At 38.1% G+C, this 12,165-nt stretch overlaps 1 protein-coding gene across 1 annotated transcript; it reads left to right on the top strand.

Annotated features, from left to right (window-relative positions):
• Positions 1-5,877: 5,877 nt before the first annotated feature.
• On the top strand, positions 5,878-10,606 carry LOC142613246 (uncharacterized). Its single transcript, XM_075785495.1, has 2 exons — positions 5,878-5,993; positions 10,132-10,606. Exon 2 carries the CDS (start codon positions 10,135-10,137, stop codon positions 10,582-10,584), a length of 450 nt encoding a protein of 149 aa, XP_075641610.1. The 5' UTR covers positions 5,878-5,993; positions 10,132-10,134; the 3' UTR covers positions 10,585-10,606.
• Positions 10,607-12,165: the final 1,559 nt, after the last annotated feature.

The raw sequence follows: 12,165 nt of genomic DNA on the forward strand, positions 1-12,165 counted from the left end.
TATTAATAATACAACTTCTTTTGCCATACACATTTTAATTATGTTCTGTTCCCTTGTTGATATATATATATATATTGAAATAGTCAACTGGCAAAATATTCTAAATGTTAAATAAAACCTAGGCCTTGTTCGGCTCCTCGGGTCATAAGCCTAGGGTAAATTAACATTATGGCAAAATATTCTAAGTGTTAAACAAAACCTAGGTCTTGTTCGGCTCCTCGAGTCACAAGCCTAGGGTAAATTAACATTGTGGCAAAATATTCTAAGTGTTAAACAAAACCTAGGCCTTGTCTGACTCCTCAGGTCATAAGCTTAGGGTAAATTAACATTGTTGGAAAGACTTTAAGTGTTAAACAGAACCTAGGCCTTGTCTGGCTCTTCGGGCCACAAGCCTAGGGTAAATTAACATTGCATGAGAGACTCTAAGTGTTAAACAGAACCTAGGCCTTGTCTGACTCCTCGGATCACAAGCTCAGGGTAAATTACACTGTTTGAAAAACTCTTAGTGCTAAATAGAACCTAAACCTCGTCTGATTCCTAGGGCCACAATCCCAGGGCAAATTAACGTTGTGATGGAATGTCCTAAGTATGGGATAAAAATCAGACTAGGAATAGTTCTTCAATGTCCAAGTGTAGGGCAGAGTGATCCTTTCAAGAGGGTGCATGTATTAATAGTAAGGTAAAACTGCCTTAGTGAAGGCCTCAGATTTAAATGTTAAAACTGGTAAGTTTACCCTATGATCTAGAGCCTAGTTTAAAGTAAGTTTAAGTTTGAAATTATGTTGAATCCTACAAGTTAGTTTGTCTGTTGTTGTGCAAGCCATATTAAATTAAATAGAAGAATGAAAAATAAGCTATGGATAAGTTAAAGTAATGAAAGTATTATTAAGGGAGTACAAGGCAGTAAAGCATAAACTAACAGATATCGTTTATATAGTAAAGACACATGGAGTAAAATCTGACTACTTTTTCATTAATGTAAAAAAAAAAAACTGAGTACAAGTGAATAGGAAGAAGCATAAAAGGCATTAGAGCCTAATTACAAAATTGACTATTTAATCCATAAATACAAGGGGGAGTTAGGCTTACGCTTCCTTCCCTTTCCCATTTTTCTCTTGATCTTTATCTTTTTTCTTCTTTTTCTGTTGGCCCACCTCTGTTGTTTCCTCATTCTCTACATCCATCACTTGGGTCTCTTGGGGTTGCTCTTGTTCCTGATCCTAGGAGGGGGTAGTAGAAGGAGCAAAGGTGGGTTGGTCTGAGGAGGAGGGGGGAATGGAGCTAGGATCAACTTGAGGTTGAGGAGGGGTAGGCACCAAGCGTAGGGTTGGGGGGTAGTACACCTTTTCAAGAGCCCTAAGATTTGAGTCGGTGTCAACCGCAACAGCACTCAAGGCTTAGCCCCATACTTCCAGGCATAATGCCCGAGTAACGTCCCTGAGTTAGGTAGTAAGGCTTTCAGCAACCTTACTCATACTCGTATCATAAGCAGCTTGCTCGGCCTGAGACATTTCTGCCTCCTTAGCCTCAAGCTGTTTCCTGATTTGCTTCAGCTCCACCACAGTCAGAGCCATTTTATTTTCAGCCTTTCTCTGGGCCTCCAATGCCTTAGCTGCTTGCTTTTCATAGCTTGAAAGGACTACTTCAGCATTCTTCTGAGCCCTTTCCACCTCGGACAACTGGGCAAGGGTGTCCTTCAGCTTCTTGTTCGCCTCCATGTGGCCTTTTTCAGTAGCCTCCAGCTTGTTCTCAGCTTTCCTAGCCATGTCCAATGAGTGGTCTACCCACTCCTCGGCCATGAAGGTAGCTTGGACAGCCTGAAAAAAGAGACTATAAGTATGAAATTGAACTTTTTCCAATTAAAACTAAAGGAAGCAATCACGTACCTTAGCTAGATCTTGCTTCAAAGATAGGAAGACCTCACACTTCCTAAAGGACCTTAGCTCTGCCATGTCCTCTGGCAGGCATAAAGCCTTCTCCAAACTCTTGGCCACAAGACCTGAGCTTCCCTTCTGGGGGTCCCTCAGATTGGCATCATCAAGTACTAGGTTGCCAGAGCTGAGAGTAAAGACGGGCCTCCAGATGAAAGGCTTCTTGGGCTGGTCTCCCCCGAGGTCCTTGGAAGTCCCTGTGGAGAAGGATTTCTTTTGTTGCCCCCTCTTGGTCCAGGCGTCTTTGGAAGGGGGCTGATGGGAGGATTCAGTAACCTTCCCCTACTCAGCACCCTCGGTGCCTTTGCCTCTTTGGGCTCTTTCTTTCTTAGTCTATAGCTTCAACGGACGAGGTGCTTGTAGCGACAGGAGTAGGTGGTCGGGGCAACACCGCCACGACTAGGATGTTACCCCCAGCATGGGCATTAAACTGGGCTATGAGATTGGGCGTCTTCTCTTTAAATCCCATGCCTTCTGGGATGTTTGTGGCCTCCTAGTTGGCGCTAACCTGTGCGGATAGTAGGTGTTTGTAGGAAGTGTTGGGAGCGTTCACAAGGTTTTCCTATTGATAGAAGACCTCGAAGTCCTTTTCAGTGACTTCCTAAAAAGCAGAATCAGGTGTGGACTCCTTAGCCTCGTCGTCTGATGGGATAGGGGGCTCTTGTGAGTAAAGAAGCTTAGCAGCTAGAGGAGTAGGGAGCTGAGCATCCTGAGTTCCTTCTAGAGGGGGTTCGGATAGCAGGAACCTTAGGACTGCTACGTCAATCAAAGCCAATCGGGTGTCCTTGGCTTTAATGACGTTTTTCGGGCTCTGAAAGCGCTTGGTGGAAGGCTTGTATTAGAGGATAATGTGAGGGGCTCGGAGTTGACCGTCCTTATTTAGGAAAATCTTTGACTTGAGGATCTGGTTCAAGTCTTTAAAGTTCACCAAGTGCTTGGTTGGAGTAGGGCTGTCTAGATTGATCCGGTAACTCGATCCACCCGAAGAACCGACCGGATTTGACCCGAATTCGGTCGACCCGACTGCTTTAGTGGGTTGGCGATAGGTCTTCACAACCAGAAACCGATTTCGGCGGGTCGGTTTCGGTTTTCCTCTTTAAAACCCGACAAACTTGAACCGACCGAGAGATTTCCATATTCCGGCCAAAATTTCAAGATTTTGGTGATAGTTTTTTAGAATTCGGCGATAGTTTTCTAGAATCCGGTGAAGAAACCCAGATTCTGGTGATATTTCCCTTAAATCCAGTGAGATTTTGACCGGATCTGGTGAAATCTCATCAAATCTGGTGACATTTTCGCTGGATCTTGCAAAATCTCACCAGATCTAAGGTAAATATCGCCAGAATCTGGAAAAATTTGCTGAAATATGGGTTTCTTCGCCGGATCTATGTTTTTTTCATCGTTTTCTCGCCGTCTTCTCAGATCTATGACTCTGACAAGCCCACCACCTGTTGATGGTCTGAACTGTCCGACCTGATTACTCTGGTGGGTCGGTGGCGGGTGCATTTTTTTCCCACCCGATTTTGGTGGGTCGGTTCTAGGTTGGACACAAACCCGACCCAGACCGACCTGTGGACAACCCTAGGCTGGAGTGGTATGGTATTTGTCTACCATGCAAAACAGTAAGGATCACGAGTATTGATAAACAAATAAAAATAAAAGTCTAACTTTTCACTCTAATGAGGTAAGGTAACATCCTAAATACGCCTAGGGTCCTCGGGAATTCTACTTTGCTCCCCTTCTTGGGTGGGACAATGCAGTCCGTTGTGCCAGTCTCTCGAAATGATTAGGTAGTCCTCGTCCATACCCTTGTTGGAGTCAGGTAGGTAGGAGATCAACCTAACAGCGAGGACTCTACATTTGATATAACATTTTGCTTTCTCCCCTTTTTGGCAATTGTATACCTAGTTTACGTCGTTCCAGGTCATGTTGGTCCCCATTTTCCTATTCAACATATCTACACACCTGAGGACCCTAAATACATTTGGGGAGCATTTGGTGGGTGTTAGCCTATAATTTATTAAGAAATCCCTAATGACCCTTCCCATGAGAAGTTCCATCCCACCTTCAATAAAAGCGATCATAGGAATGACCACAGATTCAGGAAATTTGTTCAAGACCAACCATTCACAATATTCACAGTGTCGAAGTTCAACACCGTTTGGGATTCTATACTATGCCCTAAAGATAGCCATAGCCTCAAGGGTATCCACTAACTTAGTGTATCTACCCATGGAGTTTTGTGGTGTGAAGAAATTAACAAGTATGCAGAAGTAGGAGTAAGGAAATAAACACACCTATGAGCAAAAGAAAAAGTTCTCCTTGGGAGGTCACTTCAACTCAAATCACCAAATGTGTAAATGAACTTTAGCCAGCCCCAAGCCCTGTTTATATAGAGGTAAAAATGTACAGTAATTTTCCCGCTCATTAATGAGGGAAGATTAGGACCGTACGATCCTAATGAAGCTGTAGAACGTGGGGAGACAAGCAGCGCCTGATACCATAAATGGGAGATTATGGATTCTGAAGCGTTAGGAGTGTGTTGGAAGTAAGTGAAAGGACGTTACCACGTGGGAATGCGCATGACACGTGTATAGTTGGCTCGTGTAACTAAAACTTCGCTTTTACCTCAGGGTTAATAGCAAAATTTTTAGGAGGCTGTTGTGGGGGCCCAAAGACCGAGGATGAAGTTTAAGAGTCGCAGTATGAGGGGACCCGAGGACTGAAAATGAAGTTTAAGAGTCGCAATATGAGGGGACCCGAGGACCGAGGATGAAGTTTAAGAGTCGCAGTATAGGGTGATAAGGCCATGGGTCACGGGCCCGAAGAGGAGCGCTGCTCGGGGAGGTGTAGAGGTAAATCCAAAAGCAGTCTACGACCTACCAAGTAGGAGCCAAAGGTCAAGGGGGGGGGGAAGTTTCTAGTTTAGGGTAGCTTGTAGCCTTCGCATTGAATGCCCTGCATCTAGCCTCCTAGCCGCATTAAATAGTGGGCAACAGCTTTATCAGTTGCATTGATGAGAAAGTGACCTGAGCAGTGCAAGTCACAGCTAAGCAGACTCTTTCCACCACCTTCTCCAAACTGTGGGAAGGGACAAGTGTTAAGAGAGGGGACTACTTAGGTAAGAAATAGATGGTTGAGATGTAAGGAAGGGAGGAGTATATATATGAGAAAAAGAGATTGCAGAAGGGGGGGAATATCAGGATAGAGGATGGAAACAAGAAGAACATTGAGAAAAAGAATAGTGAACAATACTGTTTACATTGTAGTTTTAACCTCCCCGAGAAGGCTTGAAGGGATAGATTGGTTCACCTAATAAACGTATTTTGCCTTTTTCTTTTTTGTCAAGAGCCTCGGATTGAGCCATTTCTTTGTTGTGTTATTCTCTCTCTACAAATTCTTTATTTTGGGCCATAGATGAATTGATCTAGCCACTGTTCTAAGTGAGCCATGGGCCTTGAGTTTTTCTTGCCCTTACAAAAAGTTAGAGACCAAATTAACATAATTAAAAAGTTATAAATTAAATTAAAATATAATGTAAAGAGGGACTATTTTACCCTTTTTTAAATATGTAATACAAAAATTATCTTAATGTTTTGCCTAATGTCAGACACTATCCAGCCTTAACACTATTTGTGCTTATTTTCCCAAAATCAAATTCAATTTACGCTCTGTTTGTTTCGATGTAAAATATTTTCAAAAAAAATATTTTTCAATTTTACAGTGTTTGTTTTACAGTAAAATATTTAGTCAAAAGTAAAATATTTTCAGTCAACTAAATCATCCTAGACAAATTTATGTAAAATATTTTACACTTAAAATTTTGGGAAAACATTTTACATTTGCTCAGTACTTCACACCCCGATACTTATCACTCCCGCACTTTTGTGCTAAAACTCTCTCTCGTATATATCTCCAAAAATATCCAGCCCCTCTCAGATTTCTCTCCAAAAAACCCAGCTGCCTTCAGTCCCCTCTCTCGCCAATCTCCATCTCCAAGGTACAACGCACCACTGGCCAGCTCTAGCTTCTGCCAGCGCCGCCCATCGTCGGCAAAACCAGGTACTTTTTTGCCTTTTTAGTTCAGATTTCTCCTTTTCTTTTCGTTTTTCATCATCTCTAACCCTTCTCTGGTTTGTACGTTTTTCTGGTTTTTCTTTGATTTTGGTTGCTAACAGAGCAGTAATCTCTGGTTTTTCTCTGGTTTTTCTTTTAAAAACGAAACCAAATCTCTGGTTTTTCTTTGATTTTGTACGTTTTTCTGGTAAGGGCTTTCACTAACTTCCATTGTAACCACTGTTATGTTGTATAGTCTAGCAAACCTGAATAAATTAGGATATTTATCCCTCTAAGTTTCATTGCTACTCCAATGATCGTTTCAAATAAAAAAAGAAAGAAAAAGAAAAAGAAAAAAAAAATGCCATCACCCACTTCTATAGGGTAAAAGAAGCGAGTGCCATATTCCTTTCTAGTTTTTACCACATAAGGCCACAACCATTTGTTAAGTAAAAATCACGAGTTTTTTTTTTAATGCCCAAACCCCTGTTTCGGATTGGAGTAGGTGCTGTTTGAGCCAGTTTACCAACTGGAATTTATGCTCTCCAACAATGGGCAATTCCTGTGTGTAGAGGTGTATGGTGGATGGACTAATCAAAGTGTGGAGTTCATCCCTCTAAGAAACCAAATTTGGAGTTCATCCCTCTAAGAAAAAGAAAATTTCTTACCAGGATCAACAAGGTTAATAATATCCAATCCATAAAGTCATTTTTGTGTAAAATTTTAAAGTTTAAAACACTTGAAATTTTTGTATTTTATAGAGGAGATAGTTATGGATCTTTGATAATTTTGATATTTTACAAGCATGTCAAGTATAAGAAAATAATGTAATTCAACATGGATTTCTCAAAAAACACTTTCAAATGAATTTTTTTTTTTTAAGGAGTATAACATAGACAAGATTATAGTTATAACTTGAAATCTAAATCTTTAGTAAAATATATTTATTTGTAGATGAGTATATACATAATTTTAAATTTGATTGGTACCATATGCCTGTCTACAATTTTTGTATATACAAGTATAATATATTCAAAGGTTTTGCAAAATTATGGGGGCATGACCCCTATCTCCATGTGACTCCCCCGTACACTCTTGTCCAAGATGTTAGTTGGTTCTCAACAAAAGCCATTGAATGGACCAATGGTACAAGGTACATCATGTTGAAGTTTAAACAAAAACCCATTTTGACCTTTTTTTTGTTTTTCTTGCTTTCAAAGAAGACTTACTAGGAAAACGAAGAAGAAAAAGTTACCACATTTATATTTTAATAACAACAACATACCGGCTTCATGAAGATGTCCTTCTCAAAAAATAAAAATAAAAATCCTGTGAATAACAACAGATCATCTTCATGAAGATGTCCTTCTCCAAAAAAAAAAAAATCTAGATTTAATGCATTTGACATTGAGTTAATAAAGTATAATATCTGGTTTTCCAACCAAAAAAAAAAAGATGATATGAATAAAAGTGAAATCGTACCCATTTTGTGCTTTGTGTGTTTATGTTATTGGAGTGCTAAGAATGTGATTTATAGAAATGGAAGTGCTAAGGAACATTTGTGCTTTGTGTGTTTCTGCATTAGTAGCTATCTGATCTGACAGGGTGGTTTATATGGATTGTATGTTTAAGAACAAACCAAGTTGCATATATTTATGGAATGTTTCATACTTGAGTCTGATATATTTTTTCTTTGTGTGTGTGTCTACTTCTTTTTGCATATTTGCTTTGTGTGCCAAGCCCTTGTTTTAGTAATTGATATGGGTATTAAAATATGTAGCTGTAGCAATAGTGCGAGTGGGTGTTTTGAATGATGCTTTTAACAGCATGTACATATTCAATTTCGTATGGTATTTGGTTACTACCTCTGCTTTTTGGTTGTGTGGTTGGCTTTTTCTATTTTGTTTTAGTTTTGTGTGGCTAAACAAAAGTTAAAAGAGCCCATTATCTTGGTTTTGTTATGTAGATGGATAACCAAAAAATTCAAGCAGCAGTTCTTGCCACAATTGCATCTGTCCTTGCTGTGGGAGCTATAATATTAGAAGATATTAGGTCTAGGAGATTTATAATTAGGCAACCTCGTGTGAACCGGGATTATGAAAGAGAAGGTTTTATAAGTGATGTTCTTCATCGAGGTGATGCACGTTGTAGTTTTATGATAAGAATGAGACCTATAGCTTTCTATGAATTATGTAGAATTCTTGTTGAGAGAAACTTGGTACGTGAGACTATCTACATGCCTGTTACAGAGCAGGTGTTGATGTTTTTGCATATTATTGGCCATAATGTTAGGTTTCGAGTCGTTGCTGCCAGGTTCCATAGATCGATTGAGACAACTTATCGATATTTTAAAATTGTCCTTAAAGCAGTTTTGCAGTTATATAGGCATGTTGTTAGATTATCTGAGAACTCTACACCCCCAAAGATAAGGAATAGTAGAAGGTTTTATCCTTATTTTAAGGTAAATTTTCAAATTTTGTTTATTGTTTTTTTATTTGTTAGGTGATTTTTGAAATGAACATTACTTAATATTGGTCATCATTAGGATTGTGTGGGAGCAATTGATGGAACTCATGTTCGTGCATCTGTTCCAATTGAAATTCAAGGAAGGTTTCGTGGTCGTAAGGGGGGGACAACACAAAATGTGTTAGCTGCAATTTCATTTGACTTAAGATTCACCTATATGTTAGCGGGTTGGGAAGGCAGTGCTCATGATTCTCGTATTTTAAATGATGCACTTAGTAGACCAAGGGGACTTACAATACCAGAAGGTATTATATAGATAACTAGCATTTATATTTGGTTTTATGCTAGAATTTTTTATAAAAAAATTGATTAATAATTTGTAGGTAAATATTATCTTGGTGATGCTGGTTATGGAAACAGGCCTGGAATCTTATCGAAGTGTTTGATATCATTTGAAAGAGTTTAGTGATCATCCACCTGAAAATGCAAAAGAATTATTCAACCTTCGTCATTCTTCGTTGCGAACAACCATTGAGCGAGGGTTTGGAGTTATAAAAAAACGTTTTCGTGTCTTGGACGCTGAACCATTTTGGTCTTTTAATACACAAGTGGATGTTGTTTTAGCATGTGGTGTTATTCACAATCACATCATGGGTGTTGATCCTAATGACCCAATTATGCAAGCTGAAACATGTGAGACAGAGTCTAGTGATCGAGTCCAACCTAGCCGACGTGAAGCTATAGTGGAAAGTAGAGAATGGAATAATAAGAGGGATGAGATATGTCAAGCAATGTGGGCTGACTACATAATTAGGAGGCATGCATAAATTTATTCAATCTAAGCTGTTTGGACTTATTTGTTGATGATGTTTGAGGTTTCTATGATTATGTGCTGTCAACTTAAATTGGCTTTGTATTTGGTTGCTAACAGAGCATAAGTGGATATCTTGTACACTTTTTAAAATGCAATAATTGAATATTTTTGTGGGATACAGTTAAAATTGTTATTTGGTTCCTCAAGTTCAAGTCAACATGGCTTTGCATTGTTTTTGGATAATGAATTTTTTGTTCCATAGTTTCAGGTTTTATTTTTGTAATAATGTTTTATATTGTTATTATCATAATGGTTGTGATTCATTAGATTGTCCTTTTGGCTATAGCTATGTCCAAGAACAAGGGGAAAGAACCAGGATCTCAACTTAGGTGGACACAACCAATGTGTGACATGCTATTTAAAATGTTGGTTGTTGAGGCTGAACAAGGCAACAAGCCCTCAAACAAATATAAGCCTCAATCCCTTGACAAAGTGGCAAAAGAAATTGGTGTGAAGTTTAATGTAGAGTGTTATGCATCACATGTGCATAACCGTCTTCGTACGGTTAGAAAAGAGTGGAAACTCATTCAAGACATTCGAAAAAAAAGTGGATTTGGTTGGGATGATAATTTGAAAATGATCACATGTGACAAGCAAACTTATGATGCTGAAGTGCTGGTATGAAATTTATATAAATGAGCTTCTTCTTTTTTGAGGATCAATAATGATTTATACATTTATTATATTAAATCATCCAATTTATTGACATTGTTATATTTCTTTGAACAGGCTCATCCTCCTCATGCGCCATATTTAAATTAAAAAATTGAACAGTATGATGAGATGGCTATTGTTGTTGGTAAGGACATGGCAACTGGTGGCTTTTCAAAGCAATGGAGTGAACCTTCTCCATTGGTTGAAAATGAGACCCCACAGAATGACATCCAAAATCCAGAATTTGAAGGTGACTCTAATACATTGCCAAAAGATGCCCATGAAGCTTCCAATGGAACTTCATCTAAGGGAAGGAGCCATAGAAAGAGAACTTATGCAGCTATGAATGAAGATAGTCCTTTCAGTGAGATGACTGAACAACTCAAACAGATTGCAGTAGCCGTTACAGCTCTGAGTCATGGCCCAGTTAATACAAATGAGCTTCATAAAATAGTGATGAATGTTGAAGGCTTTGAAGAAGACATGCTTGATGAAGCTTTTGATCATTTGGTTAATGATGAAAAGGCAGGAAGGGCCTTTATGGCTAAAAATGATAGAATGAGAAAGCTTTGGTTGGAGAAATTTTTCAACAAAACCTTATAACTCGAAGTTGCTGGATACGTTGTGTGAAATATGTTAGTGGTACCATGGTATTCTTTAGGTTATTAATAATTATGGAACAATTCCATATTTTGCAAGATTATGTGTTAATGTTAGCTATATTGTCATAGTCTTTGGGTTTTGTTATTGTAAGTGTGCTTATGGATGGTTACGCAACACTGATTGACATGTTTTGGAGTTATTATGGAATAATGTTATATTTTGGATTCATTAGGATTATGAATGTTATATTTTGTCTAGATATATTTTTGCAGGTTTTGGTGTATTGGTTTCTAAACTATTTTGCTGGTTCTTTCATTTTGTTAATTAACGGTATGCAGTTGGTTCTTTCTCCGTTGGCAAGGGTTAGAAAAAGAGAAAGCATGGTCACTGATGTCTCAAATGTTTTATAGAATTTTTGGCTTCAATTCAGTACTATGGACATGTTCCTTGACCCAAACGGGCATTTTGCTACTAGAAGAAGGCAAAATGATGTTTTGCACTGCTGAACTCCCTGTGTAGCTGCATTGGTCATGATTATTACAATAGGTGAACTCACTAGACATTTGCACGGGGCCAGAAACGTTGGGTGACAACTGTGGTCACCTGCGTTTTCTTCTAAAGTGTCAAAGTATTATTACATTTTTTTTTCTTCCTTTTTCTTTTGATATTTACATATTTCTTCAAGAAGTGTATTATATGTCAATGATTATTCCGAGCCATCAACCATGTCATAACGTGTTCTTGGCTAAGATCCAATGAGCTCTGGAATTTTGAATGGTCAAAGAGGTTATACTATATATATATGTAAATCCCTTTTGTTTGATACACGTTTTTCAAATGATGGGTGTACAAAGAATACTAGATTAGTGCCTTTGATCACTTATGTCTTGCTCTTTCTAAAATTGTAAACACCTGCGTTTTCTAAAATTCATAATTTTTGGAAAAATCATTTAGATATTGTACTTGTTTTAGCCATTGGTGATGTCTCAGTACAATTTTAAATTTTTACCAGTTTTTTTTTTCTTTCCATTTTACATTGTGCCAAACATCGGAAAATATTTTACACAACATTTTCATATACACTGCCAAACACTGTAAAATGAAAATATTTTCTTGTAAATATTTTACATGTAAAATATTTTACCTTTACAAATATTTTACATCGAAACAAACAGAGCGTAATTGCCACCGTGCATGTCTACAATGATAATATTTGTGGGAATTAATGCACAATGAAGTGCTTCTTTGGATTTGGTAGGGACCTAATGGACCTTACCAAAGGTATGTATTTGCACCTAAGCTTTGTGTGTTATTATTATTATTATTTTTTAGGACTAAAAATTAACATTAAGAAAAAAAGAGAACAACAAATAAACTACAACTTTGTGGAACTAGTAGTCTTTGACTGGGAGAAAATATTAAAATAGCATTAATTTTCAAACAATATAGTTAGTAGTTAAGTTTTACAAACTATATTTTTTACTAGCATCTCGAGTCTAAAAGACTCGATTTTGGGGCCATAAATCGAGTCTTTAATGCTCGATTTTGATGGTCTGATTCTATCTGATGTGGCATTTTTTT

Source organism: Castanea sativa, chromosome 10 (assembly GCF_040712315.1).
Source record: "Castanea sativa cultivar Marrone di Chiusa Pesio chromosome 10, ASM4071231v1".
Taxonomy (NCBI): domain Eukaryota; kingdom Viridiplantae; phylum Streptophyta; class Magnoliopsida; order Fagales; family Fagaceae; genus Castanea; species Castanea sativa.

Coding starts and splice junctions, on each gene's coding strand:
- LOC142613246 (XM_075785495.1), top strand. CDS start 10,135: ATGGCAACTGGTGGCTTTTCAAAGCAATGGAGTGAACCTTCTCCATTG.